Raw genomic sequence first — 20,831 nt, 5'->3', positions numbered from 1 at the left:
GCGGCGGCGGCCATGGGAGGGGGCTGGGCGGGCCGGGGCGGGGCCGTGCTGGTCGGGGCAGCGCTGGTCGGGGTCGGTCGGTCGATCGGTCGGTTGATCCGTCCCCGGAGGTCGGAGAATCGATCGCTTCGCCGTGGGCCCCCGCAAGCTTCCCCTCCCGGCTGCAGAAGAAACAGCAGGGGCGGGCGTTCTTACCTCTAGGCCGTACTTGCGGTCGGTAACGGGGCGAGGGGCACCGGTCCAGTTGCCGGGAAAGGCTTCCGCAGACGGGCGCCTTGGGCTCTGTCAGGCTGGTGGGGTGGCTGCAGCGGGCCCGGCTGGGCGTGGATCAGGCCCTCTCGCACATGCGTATGTCCGGTATTGTTGCCTGCTCTCACGACACAGTTAATTGGGGAAAAAAAATGGTGGTGCTGGGAAGAAGTGTGTGTTTTAGTAACGGGGGGAGCCGAGGAGTCTCAGCGCTTTGTGAAGCTGAACCCTGGACATCCCATGGAAATGGAGCATCAAATCATTGCAGGGAAGGGTACAGGAGGTGGGAGGCTTGTCACCGCTGGGTTTCATGCCCCACAGTTTATCGTTAGTGGTAGATTTTATTTTAGTCAATACTTACAGGTGGCATCCCTCAGGCAAAGAGATTATTTCAAACTCCATTATTTCCTATGGAAAAATGAGCTGGAGTGCTGTTGTCAGTTACCCTGAACTTTACTTTTATGTCTGTCCACTACACAGGCTGTAAGATTTCTTTGTGTTCACTTACATATTTATTCAGTATAAATAAATGTTGCGTTGCAGCTTTTGATGGAGACAGCTGGAGACTGTAGGAAGGCACATGCCAGAGTGAGACCCAGTCCCCTGACACACCTGCAAGAGGTAGAACCCCGGGTGGCAAAGTGGCACTTTTCACAGGCACGCCACCAGGCTACACTGGCAAGACTCTTCAGTGGCTTGTGGGAAGCTGTTTTATCCCCATCAGACAACTCAGCCTCAAAGGTACAGAGCAGTGGTTGTATTTTTCTGTGTATTACTATTATACATGGATATGTCTAAATTTAACCAGATTTATTAGGATGACTGCTGTGTCTTTACGGGTGCCAGCGTGTCTGTAATTTCACTGTATGCAGCTTTCCTGGATCCCTTTTACTTTAAAGCTGCGAGCTCAGCTTGAGCAAATTATTCGCTTTGTAGTCTCTAGGTCATGGGTTTATCATGTGGTTTATCTACTCTTTTCTTCTGGGGTATTTGCAGCTTTTTTATAGCTTTGCGGCCTTTTTATAGTGTTTTGGAAACAAACCAAGGGATCCTATGATTAAGTTATCTTGATTTCACTGCATTTTGCTATGAAATCAGAATAGTGAGTTCGGGGGCAGAAGAAGTTACAGGGGAGGGAGTAATTCTTTCAGCCTGATGAGATGCATTCTGTCCTCAAGACACTCTGGAAAAATAAATCAGGAAAAAAACAACCACCAGTACCGTTTATTGGTCTCTACTAAACTAAGAAATTATTTAATCAAAACAAAATTGTTTCTAAAGATGAAATTGACCCAAAATGCTGAAAAGATGGATATTACCATGCTCAAGGCAGAGGAATAAATAGGAGTCCTTTTATCCTCGACTCTGCCACCGATTCATTTAGTTAGACTGGTAACTTTCAGTTTTCCAGTTTGTAAAATGGAGAGGGTAATGACTGTTTAGGACAAGAATTGTCCTTGTGAAGGGCTTTGAGGCTCTGGACGTGCAAAATACTGCTGTCTGTGGCTTGTGCCTGCTGAGCCCCTTACCTCTCATGCAGTTTTAGGGAAGAGTTCAGTGTACCATGTTCTGAACAAGATGCAAGTTAAACTGAAATCAACATGATCTCAGAAGCCGAGACTAAACAGATGCTTGTTTTGTCTAGTCTAAAGGGACTGTCTTCACATACCAACTCTTAAAATTGCTTTTTTTGTAGTATCATGTGCCCCTTGTGTGACTTTTGGGGACCAAGGAAGATTAATATCTTCAAGAGCCTAAATACAGAAATTCACTCATAATCCTAGTGCTTTGTGTCTGGCTAAAATATCCAGCGTGAAAGCCCTGCAAGGGAGACATCCTGTCTAAGGTGACTGTGCATGGTCTCACCAATCCCATAAATCTTGAAATATTTTTGAGATGTGTATGTTCAAATGCATTGGCTGTACGTTCTCAGTTATGCTTGCTATAAATAATGAAGGAATGATGTGCAGCACTGAAGTTATTCCAGTTTACGTCAGTGTAGCTGAGAGCAGAACACGGCAAAGGCTTCTCCTAGCAAAATTCTCATGGGAAATGATTAGTAAAGTCTTATGCCTGAAGTTGGTAGACATCCAACAAGACTTCACAGCATGGTATTTCTGGACATACTCCAAGAAGAGAACAATCCAAACAAGACCTGTTGCTGATGAAAGATCAGAGCTAAGTAGCAAATGTCTATATGACTGGGTGTTACGTGTATGTATTGCATAATATATACCCAGATATTTATATTACATATTTAAGTTTGCTCTGGTATTAGTTCTTTCCACTTTTCATATGGATAAGTGTAGCTGGTGAAACAACATAGTTGTTTTCACAGAGACATCGAGGTAACTGAAGGTCAAACTGAAGGAAAAGTGGAGAAAACAACCAAGGCGTGTTAAAACATTAATCTAGTCAGAGCCAAGAGTAATCAGTTCTGATTTCTTCTTATGTTTAGTATCAGGTTTTGCATAAGGCTAAGAAATCTGTCCAGAAGCTGGAGCAAACCTTGGGTTCTTTGCCGAAGACAAAAGGTACTGTATGCAAGTATTTACGCTGGACAGAGTGCCTGGGCTTGTTTTTTGTTTATTTGTTAAATAGAGACAGATAGGTATGTGGCTGAGCCCATCAAAGCATTAGAGCCAATTCTGGCTTTAGTTGTAGCAATAAGCAAGGGACAGCACAAAAATCTATTGACTCACAGAGCACTGCACCTCAGCAGTCTCCCTCTAACTCTCAGTCATTCCTACCCCCTCCGTGGTCTAGGTGAAGGAAGGAAACAAGTAATTCCTTCTATTTAATTCTTACTATCCCATGGCAGCAGGCAGTTCAGGCAGAGTGCCTTTGTCACCCTGCTGCCGATACATTCACCCCAGCAGGTGTGGGGCTGGCATGGGTCCCCAGGCTGCATGCTTGGGCTCCCACTGTGCTTCTCCCAACTGCAGTGACGTGGCACAGCGCGAGTCACAGCTGTCATGAGCACCCAGTGTTGCGAGTCAAGCACAGCCAGAGCTTAAACTTAAGAACAGCGGGCTCTGGTGTGAGTTAAAGGAGGACACAGAAGCTGTTGAGGATTTCCTAGTATAGGAAATGGAAGCCTCTAGTTAGGAATTTGCTGCAATAAAAACAGGTAAGAGAGATGCTGTGGTTTTGTTTCTTTTAGCTTGGCAGGTTGTCTTCATACACTCCTCCGTTACTGCGTGCAACACCGTGTGTCACGTCAGTCTAGCATGTGCTGTCAGCAGTTGAGGTGGCTCCTGCTGCGCAGCTTCACGTGCCTTCTCTTCACTGGTGCTGGCCACGGCCTCCAGTGGCAGCAAGTAGGACTAGGGGCTGATGGGGTAGAGACTTTGGGCGTATCTTTGTGCCCCTTCAAATGTCCAAATTACTGTAAGCTAGAAAAAAACATTGTTGTTCATGCAACGTACACCTCTGATAATTTGCATCAGTTAAAAGTCCCAGTGCTTAAAATGAGCAATCTCCTCTGAACCCACATCCTTGGACAACCCAGAAAAGTGAGTCACAGGTAGGAGGAATAATTTGAGAGAGGACAATTGAAGAGATCACAAGCAGTGAGTTAAGGTTAAGGAGAGTTTGGAGGTAAACTTTCCCTCGTATTTACTTGCATATGTGTACAACTCATACTGCTTGTGAATCACAGGTTGGTGGTACAGGGTTTTTTGCATGCAATTTGCTCGTTATATGCCAATCACAGAATACTGTATTGACTAGCGCTTGCCTGGACTTTGTTTTGCTGTTGTTGTTTTCACCGTCAGTTCTGTCAGAACAACGATCAGAAAAAAGCATTGATTCTAAGTTCCTTAATGATCTTGAGCTCCCAATATTGGTAGTTACCTTGTAGGAGAGGCAGAGGTGTCTCCTTTCACATCATTTTTGTGTAGTGAAAAGCTCTGGCTTGTGAAGGACCAGTTGTTGAAATTATTCTGTTTGATTGGGGCTGAGGGTGAGAGGGAAGCCATAAATGTCACTGATGTGACAGTAACCTTTCTGCTGACAACAGAGTCCTTCAGTCTGGAGGATGGGAACCTGTCCAGTTTGGAGGAAGTTAGGGAGGAATATGTCAAGAGGCACTCCAGCAATCACAGGTAAGGGCTTAGAGCAATCAAGGAAAGATGGTAATACTTTGCACATGCTTCCGTCCCAGCATCTCTGAACCTCTTTGTCATTGTTACTGAATTTCTAAGTAGAGGCCTTTCATTATGAGGAAAAGATTAAGAGATTTCACCTGGACTCCTGTAATCCTGTACAGTGCATGAACACTTTAGGGACGTTGGTCACATTTCCAGTCAGTTCTTGTATTTCCTTTCCCTTCTATGTAGCTCATCTCCACCAAGGACATCTCATTCTCCTGCAAAGCAAAAGGAGGAGGAGAAAGCTGGCTTGGAAAGAATGGCCCTGGAATTTGGAGTGACTATTAGAAGGGCCTTATGAATCCAGTTAAGAAGTTGTTCATGTGGCTTTTTTTCCTGTGTGTTCTTTCCAGCACTGCATCAGCCTCGGACGCTGTGAGTGAAAGTGATGCTACCATCTGGTATTTGATTCAAGAATGTGAAAAACAAGCAATGGACAAGGATGGGAAGCCAGAATTTATCCAGTCTCCAGATGCTTCATCCTCGGATCTGCTGGAATTTGAACGGTAGGTGCACCACACGTTGCCTTCAGTTTTTTAATTTGTTTGCATCAACACCATACATTCTGCCTCTGCCATTCGTGCTGGAGCCTGCAGAAGCCTTGCAGAAGCCTTGTGCCAGCAACTTTGGCCCTGCTGGTGATGAAGCTGAGCACTTCCCAAATCCCTTATCTGTGACTTGCATGTGAATGGACTCCCAGCATCATAGCAGCCCCCAGCACTCCAGGCCTTGGAAAATCCCTGAGGATTTTCCACCCATCCTCAAGAAAGAGAAAAAAATGTCTTTCAAGTGTCTTAGTCCCTGTGTGGCCATGCTTTACTGCTGTCTAGATGGCTTGCAGACTAAGATGCAACATAACCTGCTTATAGTAGTGGCTTAACAGGCAAGGTCAGGTGGAATAGGAGGTTATTAATCCAGAATGATTTATGCAGGTGCGTGTCCCGGTGTGTTTTTGGTGTCACTACCACTATCAAGTTGTATCCCTGCAATGGGGATAGATTTTAGGAATGTAGGAATTGCTGCACCAGATGAAGTTCTCAAGAGTTTAGCTGTATGTGTTCTGAGGAGATGCAGGAACCAGAGGTAGACAGATACTTTCCCCCACAGTGATGTTCATCCTGCCTCTAATGGCATGGTTATGAGGAGCAAGAGCACTGTTGCCCCTTCCAGAAATAGACCTTTAGCTGCTGGCAGCTTGGAGTACTTTTTTTTGTTTGATCAGAGAAGGGTAAGGCTGGATGTGACAAGAGAAGACCATGTAATCCTCAGCCTGCAGGCTGAAGAATAGTGGAAGGTATCAGAAAGCACTCCTCATAATATGTGCAACATAGAGGGGTAGGAATGGAACCTAAATATTTACATGATGGATATAAGTCTGTAACCTAACCTCCTTAAGGATCAGCTCCTAAGTGCCTGACACAGGACCTAAAAATCAAAGACCACTGTTCTCATGTCAGTGAGAGGGGTTGTAATGGTAAAAATCACAGGTTTTTTTTTTTTTTAATTATTGGTCTCTGAAGACTGAATACATTATTCATCACGTTCTTCCCCTTGCTGTCGAACAGCACTGGAAGGTACTTAGAGGTCATAGATGCTTTTCCAAAGGGATGAGTGATCATTTAGTTGAGATCTGGGAAACTGATGGATGTGTAATCTATCCTGTAGCATCAAGCAGGATCAATTTCTCCCAAACCATTCCAGAGTTAAGAATATGCAGTGCGGGAGAATCCACAGCTGCAGCTGACATCCTCTTCCACAACATCACTGCCATAAACAACAACTTCCACAATTCCTTCTTGTCTTTTGCTCTGAACCGGTGCTTATTTATAAAATTCCCTTGGTTTATTGAGTTTTTCATCAAAATGAGACTGCAGCTGTGCCAGCAGATGGCATCAGCCTCCTTCTACTGTTGCTGCTTTTGCTCCTCTGAGAATCAGAGGTGGCTGTAGTAAGATATCATTTACAAGACCTTGAAATGTGCTGAATCAAGATTTTCTGTGGGAGGTACGCTCTGTTTCATCAAAGAATGCACGCCAGAGCCGTAAACACCTGACTTTCCCCTTCTTCACTGAAAAGGTAGACCAGGGCCTGTACTGTGTGGACTCTGGCACTTATCCTACATTCTTATAGCAGACTGCAGTTGGTTCATAGTTAATTCTTCTCAAAAAATGATATTTTATAACAGACATAAAACAATAGGGACTCTTCGGGAATGAAAATAACAGCTTTTTGGTGATCATCTAATCACATCATTTGGACAGCATCAGAAATGCTTTGAGCTTCAACTGACTGTTTTTTTTTTTTTCCGTGTCTAGCAGCAGGAGCTACAATAGTAAGACTGCATAGTACTCTGACCCGTGCAAAATGTGATTGTCTCCTTCCAACTGGGAAGGAAATAGTTGAGTAAAGGTTCAAGCTTAATTTCTTTAGCAAAGCGGTCTAATGGTGATTCATATTCTTTTGTTTGAGAAACTCCAGATGCTTTGTTTGGAGCTGGACATCCAGAATCCTTGGTGAGCACAATACCTTACATGAAAATGCTTATTCCCCTTCTGGTATTTTGTCCCCAGCAATGGTGGAAAATATTCCAGAGTACAAAAATGAGAGTTTAAACGTGTTTATCCTTGCATGCAGAATTATCTTAAGATTTTCAATGTTGGTTTGCTGGAATTTAAAAAAAAGAAAGAAAAGACTGAACTCTTTTGAGTTACTTTCTCATGCAATACTGTTCAGTTAATCAGGAAATGTTCTCACTCGGGACATCTTCCAAGGAATCATTTTGAGGCCAAACTTAGTAACAATGACTGCTGTTTATAGAACTCTTGGTTTGTACTCCTTTGATGTTAGTATTTTCATCTGAGAAGCTCTAAGCATTTAATAAACGTAAAACAACTTTCAGTGCTGCTTTCCAAAATAGACATTATTATCCCTAGTTCACTGTGTCATGCACTGCTAGCAGAAGAAGCGGGTTTGTTCTGAGATCTAGTCACTGGGTTGAAATTACAACACATGTTCAGTTGCCAGTTTGAACTTACGTTCATATGCCAGACTGCATAGAAGTCAGTCTTAGGGATGCATTTCCTCAGATGTAAAATGGAGGAAATTGAGCTCCTGTGCTTATTTGAGTCAGAGCATTCAGGCCTAGGGTGGTCTCTTTCTATCTGCATGTATAGTCCCTAATACGTCAGGATATGACCTCAGCCAAGGTTTTCAAGCGTAGCACAACGCCAGTAAAAGTATAAAAAGTGACTTACAGTGTTAAGCCTCAGAATACAAAGGCAAGTAACTCAAAATTTATTAAATGCCAGAATGAGGTTTGCCTGTGCAACAAGTAGAGCCTGCAGCGCCTGGAGCTTCTGCTGTGAGGCCATCCTGTTGAGGCTGTGGTTGGAGCCTGCCTTTTGCAGATGAAATCTTGGCAGAACAGAGTTGCTAAAATCTTCAAACAGTGTTGGGCAACCTTCAGTAATTGTATGAAGTCTTAGAGGGGGGAGTCAGTGAAGTAGTTACAAATCAGAGCTACTCCCCAGTCTCCTGCTGATTTGCAGTAGATGGCTGCCTCGTAGCCTGTTCTTAAGAGATGCTCCCTTTCCTTTAATTACAGATACCTGTATTTTTATAAGCATACCGTGGACCTGCTGATAGAGCATGGAATTGTGAGCACTGAGGAGGTGCCTCTTCCTGAGGTCTCCACAGCTATTTCCCACCTCTGGCAAGAGCTTTCTGAAGAAAGGAGAGACAGCATCTTGCAGTACTGTAGCCAGAGAGATTTCCTCATGGATCCTAAGGTTGCTTGCCAAGAACCTGCGTGCACTGAAGTTAGTGTGAGGGACAGCGGAGGTAACAGTGAGGAAGCCAGTGGTTCCTCAGTCTCCACGCCAGAGGAAGTAAGTGCTCAGTAACACACATCACCTGCCTCTGAAACTCCAAGCCTTCAGCTGCTAATTGGCTCTGCAGCTTTTAATTGGAAACACATAGTAGTTGGAAGTAAGCTTCCCCAAGACCACTTGAATGCCTAAGTGGAGACAATAAGCAGTGTCTTTGAGTAAATGTTTGCACCAAATTCTCTCTTGGTGTAGGAGTACAGTGGTAGTAATCCTGCTAGTTTCCACTGACCTGTAGGTTTCTGTGCTAAGTAACAGTTAAATTTGCTCTAACTTGCTCCAGAAGGAGGGAGAAAGAACAAGAATTATACAGTTACTGTGCTCTGCAGACTCTTTAAAGAGCACAGATGAGCTAAATCCAGAAGGAATACTCAGTTTGCCAAGGCCTGCTGTGTTTTGGGTTGGGTGGGTTTTTTTCATCCAAGTGCTTGTAGCAAAGAGAAAGTATTTGTAAACCACTTCCAGTGCTACAGGGCTAATGACTATCTCTGCAGAGCCAAGAAGTCAGTGACTGAGTAGATCAGGGCATTTGTTAAAAAGAGGTGAAATAACAGCCACCTCTTTGTAAACTCTTCCTGGAGCACTGATTACTTAAGCAACTAGCTGCTCAAAGACGCGTCTAATTTTATTAGCTGCAAGGGAGGGACAGATGTCCACCTTCAGCATGTAAGCAGATTGCATTGACAAGTTCTTTATGAGTCACAGGACACAACTGATACGGCTGACCTCTGTCGGAAATGGCATGAGGATGTTATATGTACAGTAGTGTCTGGCACAGAAAATGCGTAAACTGCGCCGTGGCAGAGTGAACGCATGAGCTCACTGGCCTGTCACGGGGAGCATCTAAACTCCCTTGTAAACCAAGTCTCGCACTGGAATCAGATTTGGGGAGACTGGCTGATACAGTCATACGGTCTCTAACCGTAAGCAGCAGCCCACAGTTAAGTCTCTAAAGCACTGATACAATTCATGTTTTTTACTGATTTTTTGGGAGATGTAATGTTAAGTCTAATTCCTAGAGGTTGAAGCACAGGCCTAAGGGAATGGACTAACCTTGTGTTCCTAGTCATGAAATACACTTACTCCTTATTATTGCTGTCCACAAAACCCTCTTGGTTTACTGTAGCCGTAAACATACCTCTTAAATGGAAACAAAGAATATCATGCTTTTAAAGACTTCATTATTAAAAATTATGCCCTCTGTGAAACTTCTACATGGCTGGATATGTTGATATCTGAAGTGTTTTCTCTGATAGGTAATGTTTGCAGATGCGTTTGATGTTGCTGCTGGTTTCCTTGACAAAAGCGAGACTCAGGGAATGTCTAGCCAGAGGTAAATTACAAACTCACTCCTTTTGCTAGACAGAGTAAGTTAATAGTCCACTATCAATGCTCCATGGCAAGTTTGCTGTGGAGTAAGGCAATAATGTAGCTTTCTTTTTTGTGCCTAATTTTTAGTAAATGGTTAGAATAGCAGCCTCAGCAATTGTACTCACAGTAATACTGTCTCTTAAGGTGCAAAAGTGAAATGATTAATAGGTATTTACAGCAGAATCAGTAAGAATCACTTATTAGGAGCACCTCATCACTTCAGGATAACTGGGGTCCTTCTGATTTTCTTCACCACTCTGCATCGCTTTCCATCTTTTCAAATCACAACATTTGTAATGTTTTCCTTTTCTCTATCTCACTTACCAGGTCTGTGAGGAGCATAAGGCATTCTCTGGTTAAGTCAGCTGATCATAAACTGTACTCTCACTTAATGAGACAAAAAAGATCATTTTTTTAACATTGTCTCTCTTACCTTTTTCAAGTACCTAATTCAATCACAAGGAGGTGATGATGCTAAAGTGTGGTAACATCAAAGAAACACAAGACCTGTGAAATAATAACTTCTCTTTCTTCTGCAGGTCAGATGAGTTACCTAAAAGACAACATGTCAGATACAAAGCTGGCACTTCCTTTCATTTTTCCCAGTAGAACAAAGAAAGAAAAGGGTTGCTTTCCTCAAGAGGAAAATCACATTAGCACTCATCTTTTATGCATTCTTGCTACTTATTCTTTGTTAGGATTGTTTCTCTTTGCAAACAGTGTTTTTAATCTGGTTTTTTTTTAAATCCTGTTTTCTACTTATTTTTCTATATTTAGAGAGTTCTTTAGTGTGATTCTCTCTCTGTCTCTTTCACCACCATTCCACCTTGCACTTTCCAGAACAGAATGAATGGAAATAAGGTTGTTTTGGCTGTTGATCAGAATATACTTGAGTACATAATAAAGCTTTACAAATATGTATCCATTAAATAACATTTATTAGGTCACAGTTGCTGTTTGCTTTTAAAATAAGATTAAGGATTCTTTACTACTGCAATATATTGCCATCATCTTTGCAATCTCTTTTAGGTCCCAAATTAGATTAGTATTTCAGTAGTCAACATTTTATCCTGTTCCCTTCCTTCCCTGTCACTCTTTGCCATCTAATTCTGGACAGAGGCGTGATGGCAGAACTTCGTAAAATCTCAGGGAGAACATAGAGCTGAGGTCCAGAATGAGTATCTTAGCTTTTTGCCAAAGTTACCTGTTACCTGAGTACAAACCAGCCAGGGATAGCTAATATGTCATTTCATGACCACATTACTGCGTTCATTCAAAAAATTTACAAAAGAAGTCAAAACTATTCCTCTGAACAACCCTACAAAATACACTACCAAATAGCCATTGTTGCTCTCTGTTATAATGGATATATACTTTTTGCCAAAACAATGTTACTATAGCGGTCATGCATCTGGATCTCTTTGTTGTGATAACTGGTTTATTGTATTGCTGTTCTCCCTTCTTACACATCTTCCTTGCATTTGTTAGGCAATACCTCATCAATACATCCACCTCTGCTCCTCTCTGTCTTGCTTGGCTATTGTCTTTAATATCAGAATCATCATCATCTTGAAAACAATTTGAATCTTTTTGTAATTTATAAGTTAAATGTAGAGGAGATAAAGTAAGTAGGAGGAGAAATGAGGGAGCAGGAAATTAAAAATAGTATCTGGTTCCATTTTCAGTTCAGCATTTGCAAGCTGCGCTTCTGAAAATCCAGAGGATCACCACAGACTCTATCTGCAGATCACTGACTTCCTAAAAAGCCTCTTCTTTGCTAATACACAATCTTGCCAGGTAAGATTTGCCAAAGGATTCCTTATAGAAGGAGCAATGTATTTCTGTCTTTATCAGAAAGGGACTTCTGTTTTCTGTGCTCCTGATCAAACTGTCCAAAATCACAACAAATAAGAACTTGGGGTTCATCACTTCAGACCTGTCATTGCAAAAGGTCAGTAGGCTTGCCTTTGTAAAAGGCAAAGTGTGGGGGGTTATTATTGCTTAGAATATTGTTCAAAATGGCAAATGACACAAGGAATGTTTTTGTTTATTGTTTGCATTAAAGTTTCTTGTGGGAAAGCTTGAGTGATCTCATCTGAGCAGGCAAAGCTTACTTTGCAGTTCTCCATGAAGCCCCAACAGCTTCATTCCGGGCTCAGTAGGATCACCTTCTGTTTGTCTGGGTGTTAGGTTCCCTACCCTGAGCCCTCTGCAGGCAGGCCTTAGGAGTAGGGTATTCCTGTTCATGAAAGAGCTGATAAACACCTGCTGAGCTGCCTCTTAACCTCAGCCTACTGTTGCAGGTTTGCTGAGCCAGAAGTCATTGTGTTTGCAGTGTTCTTTCTCCCCTTCTTGCCTTCCTGGCAAAGAAGGCAAGGTGGGTTAGAGCTTGCACGTGGGTAGAGAACCAAACAGGAGATATCCCTCAGCAAGAGCATGCTTGTCTGGGCTCAGAGTCCATTTTACCTCCACAGTAGCCATTGTTTGGCGATTTTCTGAGGCCTACCTTCCACCCAGTCTCTCTTGCTTGAGCAGATGCTCCTTTGAAAGAAGTAGATGTTTGTGCTGAGGAGTAATTGGGACAGAAAACAAAGCAGAAACTGGAGTTGCACCACTATCTGAATCTATCACATAGTGACTGCTGCATGCCATTTGGTTCCCCCATCTCAGGGAGACAGTAGCACTAGAGAAGGTGCAGAGAATGGCAGCAGGCACGGCAAAAGGCATTAAATAGGAGCTACTACAGCAGAAATCTTCCACAAAAAAGACTAAGGGGTACTGTAAGAGAATTTTGATCCTAAATGGTGTGGATTTATTACACGGAATGATTATTGATTATGTCTAACACCAGAAGAACAAGAAAGTACCCAATGAAGTGAAATGAACAAAGAACATGGTAAAAAACACATGTACATGCAAATTACCTGATTTAACTCCTGGGACATCAAGCCACTGACTGTTACTGAATCTGAAAGTCCGGATACCGTTTCCAGCTCAGAAGGTACTCACAGCACAGTTTGCCACAATGTGGGAGCAAATATTGTGGAACAGAGCATGCCACATGAACAATTCTTGCACATTTTGTCTAAACATCCAATCCTGGCCGTTGTCGGAGACCAGGTACAGCCATTTGGTCTGTGAATGGCTGTGTTCTGGGTAAGAGCAGAGCTCCTCCTGTGTTTATGTAAATGACCGTGAACTGAGCACGGCTAGAAAAGGAAGAAAAGCTTTAGGCAAGGTAAAGTATTTTCCAGTTTAAGATTTCTTTTGTGAATGTCATGCTTGGCAGCATTAGATGGTACCATTTTGTCCTGCTTGGTGCTGCGTTGTTGTACGTGAGCCCAAGTTCATCTCACAGCTCCCAGATGAGGTGGTACAAGAAGAGGTAGCGTCTCTTTCAAGCTTTGAACAGGAACATTTGAAATAAGACTAGGAGAATGGGAGTGATGGGAAGATGGGTAGCAAAATAAGCTGAAGTACTACAGATTGGCAGTTGACTGAGCTCTGTGGATCCAAAAGGAAATAAAAGGCTGTGTGCACTTCATTTTTGCAAGAACTTTGAGTTGTCTTATAAGACAATAAAAAGGGAGTTTGAGCATAAATCACCCAGGCTAGAGAGTATTGATAATATGAAGGTCACAATCTGTTTTGGTTTAGATAACTGCAGTACAGCATATCTAGAGAATCCTGCCAAGAGGCAAGGAAAAAAAAAAAACCAAACCAAACTGACTTTTTTTTTCTGAGAGCAGAAATCCAGCTCTATCTCAAAGCAAACAGATTGAAGTAGTTGCAGAAGTGGTTGTGGAGCAGGGATAGGAGATGTTCCAGATAGCTTGAAACACATCAGCTGAGCAAGCAGAGAGCTCAATATAGGCTACACTCCTTACTCCAGAAACTGAGTTACTCAGAGCATCGGAGACTCCTGGACTTGACAGGGAAAGGAACCCTTCCTGCTTACCTTATGGATGTGGCTGAACCCTTGCAGACCATTCCCCTTCCCTTGATGTAGTACCTGTGCCAGTGCTACGTTAGCCTAGGAGTTTGGTGGTGGGATAAATTATCCCAAGGATAAAGTGATGTCCTGGTGCACTGTGCACACACCTTGTAGAAGACACAGAGGTGGGTAGCAGGTACAGTACCAAGGCAAGGCATACAATGTACACCTGACTGAAATTGGCAGGGCAGCCTGTAGTCTTTCCTTTCATCTGCAGAGCTGATAAGGTGACAGGTTTTATGGCTGGTCATTACACGCCAGTGCTGTGTTACGGCATTGCTGGGTAACTGTCCAGGTACAAAGTATTATTGCTGGATTGTGTGTGTTCACCATTTTTGTTGTCACAGATCCACTGAGTGCAGCTCCTCTTGAGCTGCTGCCCTGGCTCTCAAGGCTGCCGAGGGCATGCACCCCACTGGTATAAAACACTTGAGAAAGACTCACACAAAAGGAGGGAGGAAATCATTTGGACAAGGAAAGGGAGGGCTCTTAAAAGGACAGTGACCCAAAAATGAGAACAGGAGCATGCTTCCATGGTACATGGTAGAGAAATATTTCTAAGCATGGGATTAGTTAAGCAGTCCTGTAATTTTTCAAGAGCTGTTGTCTTAAGGTCACATCATAAGAGATGCTTAGCAGCAAAGGCAGTAAAGAATTTATTTAGATTGAGATCCAAAGGTTTTATAATATCTAAGTGAAAGTCAAAGGGTTGGTTGGTTTTTTTTTTTTTTCTAGATAGCACTGAGGACCTTTGCATCTTCAAAGGCACACTTTCTTTTAAAATTATGGATTTTAGATAAGACATTTGACAAGCAAGTGGGATTTAGTGCTCCTTAAGATACACATTTTTTAAACAGCACCTCTTTTTAAAAGCAGTTTTGCCCTAAAGAGTCTTGCATCAATGCAGAAGGCGGGCTAGATGGACTGCAGGCATGAACACTTTCATCTAGACTTCAATTTCTCAAGAGCCACTTACTCTTTGTAAGCTGGTGAAAGAGAATACCATTTCCTTCTGTTGCTAAAAGAGCAGCAAAGCCTGAAGTCAGTGGAAGGTAAGGGCTTAAGGAAGCTCTCGTATCTTCAGAGTCTGTTATGTGACCCACTTGCTACCACAGTCAGTATCAGCTGTCTAAATGATATAAATAGACAAAGGGTGGAGCCCTGTGATTTTTAGGAAGACATTGGTTGAAAATTTGAGCCATTCTTCATCAGGCACCTCAGGCACTTGACAAGTGCTGGTTGCTGATTCAAAGAAGAAGAAGGGCTCATGGCGCATTAGCTGACACATCAGCACTTGACTAACCCACTGTATATTTGAAACACAATCAACTCCTATGGTTTTTAATCCTGCTTGGCTTTGGGGGGATTTTTCAGGAAGAAGATCTTCAGTTCGATTACGAGACTGTGATGCTGAGGTGCACTGAGACCTTCGATGATGAAGATTTCTGAACGGTATCTCTGTTTGCTAATGTTTTGCCAAGCATTGCCGGTGAAGAGACTGCACCTCTTCCAGTGAAGCACTTCTCTGAGCAGAGTGTGGAGACACTGTGTTAAACTGGTTTGTTACCGTTGACTTCCCTTTCCCTCACCAGGCTTCTTGATGTAGCAGTTGAGTCATTTCCACCTTTTAAAGTTCCAGGTTCTAGATATTTATAAAATCTTAAGAAATACTTTTGTCTATTGCTTTTTAATGTTTAACCTCACTTCACAAGTAAACTGAGGCGTGTACAGTTACATGACCTTGCCTAGCATAAGCTGGGGAAGAGCGGCAGAGAGGGGCACATCAGTGACAGCCTGCATACCCCTATAGGATGCAAATCTCAAACTGCAACCTGCCAAAATCACAAAGTGCCCTGCACCCTGGCAGCAATTACTCTTCCCGTGCAATTCTTCAGCTTGGGCTGACAAGGAAAGAGGGATTTCCTCACAGAGAGTAAGATTAGGCTCTTCTGCCTCTTCATGAGGACAACAGCAGTGGCCACTCACTCCCAAATTGTCCAGAGAAGTGCAAGCACAATAATACACTTTGGATTATTTACTTTTGCAAAGTGTGTAAAGCTGAGTGAGCAGCACTGTGCTCTTCTGCCACATCTCATTCTTGGATGAGTAATGCTGCTCAGATAGTATCTTGAAATTAAAAATGCTGTGGAGATGGATAAAATCCTTCACATCTCAGAGCTATCACTGGAGGCTCTCTGCAGACTTGGACAAATTGTGTTCTGACAGGGATTGTGCTGAAGACATGTTAACAGCCATCACAAAAAGAAAGGCTAGAAGTTTTATTTTAAAACCTAAGCTAAAGCTGGCATGCTCAAGTATCTGTTGGTCTTCGGCAGCCAGGCTTTTAGAGTGAATCCAAGAGAGCTGGGCTGTGGCCCAGCACTGCCTTGGTGCATAAAAGCATGATACGTGCAGCTATATGCAAGCAAATGCATGTGGAGACTAGTACTGAAGTACAAGGGGAGAATAATTCCTCCAGAGCACCTTCTGTCCCTGCCGTTAAGGCTGTGGCTCAGCACTGCCAGGTGGATGTTTGCCAAGCTGCTGTATTTGGAAGTGGGACTGGGGGACTCCTAACTGCAGTTCCTGGTTGCGTTTAGGAGGCCCTCTGAGTTCTCTGAGGTGCAGCCTTGCCTTTCTAGTGTGCTTCATGTGTACAGGCTATCATTGCTTTGAGGCTATAAGCAACGCTGGCTCTCCCTCCTCCTCCTCCTCTCCCTCTCATTCCAAAATGCCAAGCATGTACATCCCCTGGGCAATCTGGGGTTTGGGACACGTGCTGGTTGAAATACAGGTACAGACTTTGCAGAGGATCCAAGGTCAAATCATTCTTTCCTTTAGCTAATACAAGAGACATACATACATGCCTAGAGTAGTAGGTGTTTGCATTAAGTGTTCTGCCTGTGCTTCCTTATCATTGTGTAGTTTGGGGGAGGAAATAAATAGGTTAGTTTTTCTCAGTGTTGAGACTACCTTTTTCTACAAGCTTTTAGCTATAGAAGTCTTACAGACATCTCATCTCCAGTTCCATTTGCCACATAAGATTTGGTCAGTTTTGTCACATTAATGATTATTTTACCACGACCATCTTAATTACTGCATCAGCGAGGTCAAACCTGCCAATACTGGCACGTACTGTAGGACAGCCATGGGAGTAATTAATGTTCAAGGGTTAACAACCTTTTCTTATTAGCCTTTCATCCCCACCCTTTTGATGGACAATACAGGACCCAAGTTCAGCAGCGGAATATGTCATTTTCAAATTACTTTAAGCCTGCCACCTACCAGAGGAGACAGTTTTGAATGGACACTGTATGCTTTGTAGATGCATTCCCTTGATTATCACATCTTAGAGCTTCTGATGCTTCACCAGGAGAATTTTAGGTAAAGACTGGCCTGAACATCAATGTGAAACAGGTGCGTTCAAGTAATGTGAAAATAATAACTCCTCCAGATGGTAGCAAGCTTTGCGAGAGGTGTTAGGGCATTAAAGAGAAGATGAAGAGCACATTACTTTGTTGCCTCCTGTTGCGTGATCTTAGTTTACAAAAACACAGGCCTGCCCGTAACATGGGAAGGCAGTTTCCTCTCCTGCAGAGCCAACGCTACGCAGGCAACAGCTGTTCTGCCGCGGCATGCGTGAGGTCTGCTCTGCCTTGGCAGGGAAGCGGCCTTAATTCCTGAGCATGTTACTGCTACATGCGCGCGGGTGCCACTTTGTGCAGCACTCGGTGGTTGGTCTGATGGAAACTTTTCATGAAAAAAATCTGGAAAATATAGGCTAGCAGGGTACTGAGGCAGGGCAGTGGGAAGGAATGAGAGGCAGAAAGGCAGCAGGGAGGAAGGAGTGAGAAGCATGGAAGCATCAGTGGAAGTGTGGCCACTGCAGGGGCTCGGGCAGACCAAGCTGAACGAGGCAGTGGGACCAGGTACATTAATTACAGCTGTGCTGTGGCACGGTAGCCCCTCGCTTTATGACATCGAGATCATAATGAAGGGCAAACTTATTTCCCAGCTCAACAGTAGCACAGAGGGTGATACAGTTGACAGCTAGCTGGCTGTTCTCCAGGCAATCCAAAACAGCCCTCAAGTGTTCAGTTTTACACTTGAGGATCCTCTGATTGTCATTTATTTTCATTAAGTAGCAAATAAACAGAAGCTGTGTCGCTGCGGTGCAAAGCCAAAGCTTTTTCCGAACCTCAAGTGGCCACATGGAGCTGGAAGGATTGGTGGCCCTGCAGCCTAACCCCTGCCTACTTTGTTTTAAAATTTGGAAATGTCACCCCGAGACAAATAAAAGGATATTTTATAAATATCCTTTATATAACAAACACACCAAAGAGAGAATTTTAAAGGACATTTAGGAACCTGAGCTTGAAATAGGGATGTAAATAGCTTCTGAAAAACTGCCTCTGAGCCTTAGCAACAGCAGACACAGCAGCCCCCCACAGCATACCCGCCCCCCCTTCCACCCCCTACAACTGACTGCACCTCCTGGTCTGTAGGATGTGCTGGGGTAATGAATGAGCCTCCACTGGGGATTTGGACCCCCTCGTGCCGTGAGCTGTAAAGTCATGCCCAGCTCTACTCCAGTGAGCTTGCAAGCCAAATACAAGTAGGGGACACACAGACACAGCAGCAGCCTGGGCATGCCAGAGCACGGCATGACAGATGAGCAATATTCATCATCCTTGGGATGGGGAACAAAACCACAGTCGATGTCTGATTTTTAGAGGAAACCTGTGCCAATTTTTTTTTTTTTTTTAAATCTAAAGCAAATACATACCTCTGGCACTTGCCAGCATCCTAACACATCTTATGAGGAGAAGCAAAAAGATAGATCTGCAGCCTCCACAGAGCTGACGCAGAGACAGTAAATTTACTGAGGGTTCCCCATTTGTGCTTCCCACCTCACTTTTTCCATGTGGGGATCCCAACCATTGCACTGAAAGAAAAAGTCTCACATGGAAGATGTGCAGGGACCATCTGAAGGCTAAACAGTACAGCAAGTTTTGGCCCTATTGGTGTAGCTTGTGTACCTCGTTCATGAGCTGTGTCTCCTCTTCCCATCTAAACCACTCCTCCAGTGTGTGCCGGGCCTGGCCAGCAGCACCCTGGCAGCTTCAGTACAGGACATGGGGACAGGGTGATGTAGAGTAACAACTCGCTTTCACATCTGTGCTACAGCACAAGTAAATTCAAGAGGTATGATGAGTCAGACCATGGGTTTGTCTGCTAGATCCCCTGGGAACACAGGCTGGCTCTAAGTGAGCTTAGAGACGTAGCCAAGGTTGTGGAGGATGAAGAAGATACCAGAGCAGAGATACCTGGGACTAGTCATCTCTGAAAAAGCTGTGATGTTGAGGGGGGGGATCAGATCTACTTAAATGTGCAAATCATTTTTTTTCTCCCAAAGACATCACAACTACAATCTTCAACAGAGGCACTCCAGCCTGCCCGTAACAGCACACTATTTATACCATAATGTTTCCTCCTTTGGGATCCTAACGCTTACACAACTGATCTATTCAGGCTTCATTCACTCACAAAGCAAAAAAAAAAAAAAAAAAAAAATTATACCCCTTTCTGATAAAACAAGCCACATACAGCTGCAGGATGAGACTAAAGAACAGAACTACAATAGACTTGAGGAATAAAGGCTTTTCATTGAAACCACCCAGGTATTGTTCATTCTTGAGGCAAGAGGGCTAAGGGGCCATCGTATCACGGCCTTCAGCTGTCCAATGGAGGGTACAGAGAAGATGAGCTCAGACTTTCTCAGAAGGGAACAGTGAAACAACAGGAGACAATGGACACAAAGTGACGCATCAGAAATTCCAGTTAGACGCAAGGGAAAATACTTTTCACCGTGAGGATGGTCAGACACTGGAACAGGGTGCCCAAAGAGGCTACGGCTCTCCATCCATAGCTCAACTGGACACAGTCCTCTGTAACATGGTCTAACAGGACCAGATGACCTCCAGAGGTCCCGTCCAAATTAATTACTCTGTGATTCTTTGAATACTACCTGCTACTCACTATGCCAATCACCCTGTGAAATATTATTACGCTGTACATTTTATTTATTTTTCAAAAAATATCTAAGTATAAATCTCAATGCAGGAAACACAAGCTTATGCCACTGCAACAATATAATTACACACCACCAGCAATCAGCACCACGTGTGCAATCACATTATATATTATATATGGCCATGTAGGTTAAGGCTGTTTCTGCTGATAATGGAAAGGGGCAAGAATCCACAAACCATTTTCCAGAGAAGTGGTTGTCACCCCCCAGTCACCACACCAGACCAAAGAGGTACAGTGAAGGAAACACAGCACATAGCAGCAGCAGAGATGCATGAGACTGCAAGCAGAAGAGTTTTCTCCTTCATCTTTTTGATAATGATTCTTTCATCTTTGTAGGGTTTGGTGCCCTGGGGAAGTTGGCTCCCCTGAGACTGCTCCCAACACCCCAGACGGGATTCATTTCGGTGAACCTGGGTTTTCTGGTAGGGTCTCTAGATTCCCTCTGTGGTCAAAGGTGGGAGAGGCATGTTCAGAAGACAAGCCATCCCATTAACCTTAGATGCCTCTTTTACAACAACATTCATTTGACTGACTTTAAATTATGGGAATATGGCATGAGATAAATCGTGACCTAGAGGTGCCTGCTCCTTCCCCTTGGCCAGGATGAGGTGTAAACCACAAGCTGAGAGGCAAGTGTTGCCATTACAGATCTTCAAGGTGGTGAGGATTAGCCTCAGCCCAAGGGATACCTGAGAGGGGTACAAGGCCCACATCAGGGATACCTTCTCCTGTGGCCCCTTGAGCAGCCAGGACAGGGGACAGGAAGAGCTCTGCTTCATCTAAACAGCTGCTCCTTGGGGTCCCCAAGGCTCAGTGCAAGGAAGGAAACTTAACATCTTTCCCAGGCATTTCTTGGGCTTTGGTGTTCCCCAAAGAGGGATGTTCTTCCTAGAGGTAGGCAGGCAGGAGCAGAGAGGAGAAAAATTACTCCCTCAAGGTCACCAGTGGTACAGGGGTCAGAGCTGGGAAGAGAAAGACATTATTGTTCTCCTGCTCCAGCCTCTAACAGCTCATGTTCAAATAATGGGGGTTCCAGACATGCTTTTCGGATCTCTGCTTCCGAGATGAGTTCACCTGCAGGCCAGGTGC

General features: G+C 43.8%; 1 protein-coding gene across 1 annotated transcript; it reads left to right on the top strand.

Annotated features, from left to right (window-relative positions):
- Nucleotides 1–149: 149 nt before the first annotated feature.
- On the top strand, nt 150–15,313 carry STRA8 (stimulated by retinoic acid 8). The gene is made up of 9 exons (XM_086740078.1): nt 150–348; nt 793–990; nt 2,708–2,783; nt 4,271–4,355; nt 4,754–4,906; nt 8,005–8,287; nt 9,541–9,617; nt 11,341–11,452; nt 15,024–15,313. Exons 2-9 carry the CDS (start codon nt 799–801, stop codon nt 15,096–15,098), a joined length of 1,053 nt encoding a protein of 350 aa, XP_086596204.1. The 5' UTR covers nt 150–348; nt 793–798; the 3' UTR covers nt 15,099–15,313.
- The last annotated feature ends 5,518 nt before the right edge of the window (nt 15,314–20,831 follow it).

This window comes from Chlamydotis macqueenii, chromosome 1 (assembly GCF_036417535.1).
Source record: "Chlamydotis macqueenii isolate bChlMac1 chromosome 1, bChlMac1.mat, whole genome shotgun sequence".
Lineage (NCBI taxonomy): Eukaryota > Metazoa > Chordata > Aves > Otidiformes > Otididae > Chlamydotis > Chlamydotis macqueenii.
Note: the sequence above shows the minus strand (reverse complement) of the source record. Positions and strands in the feature narration are given on the sequence as shown.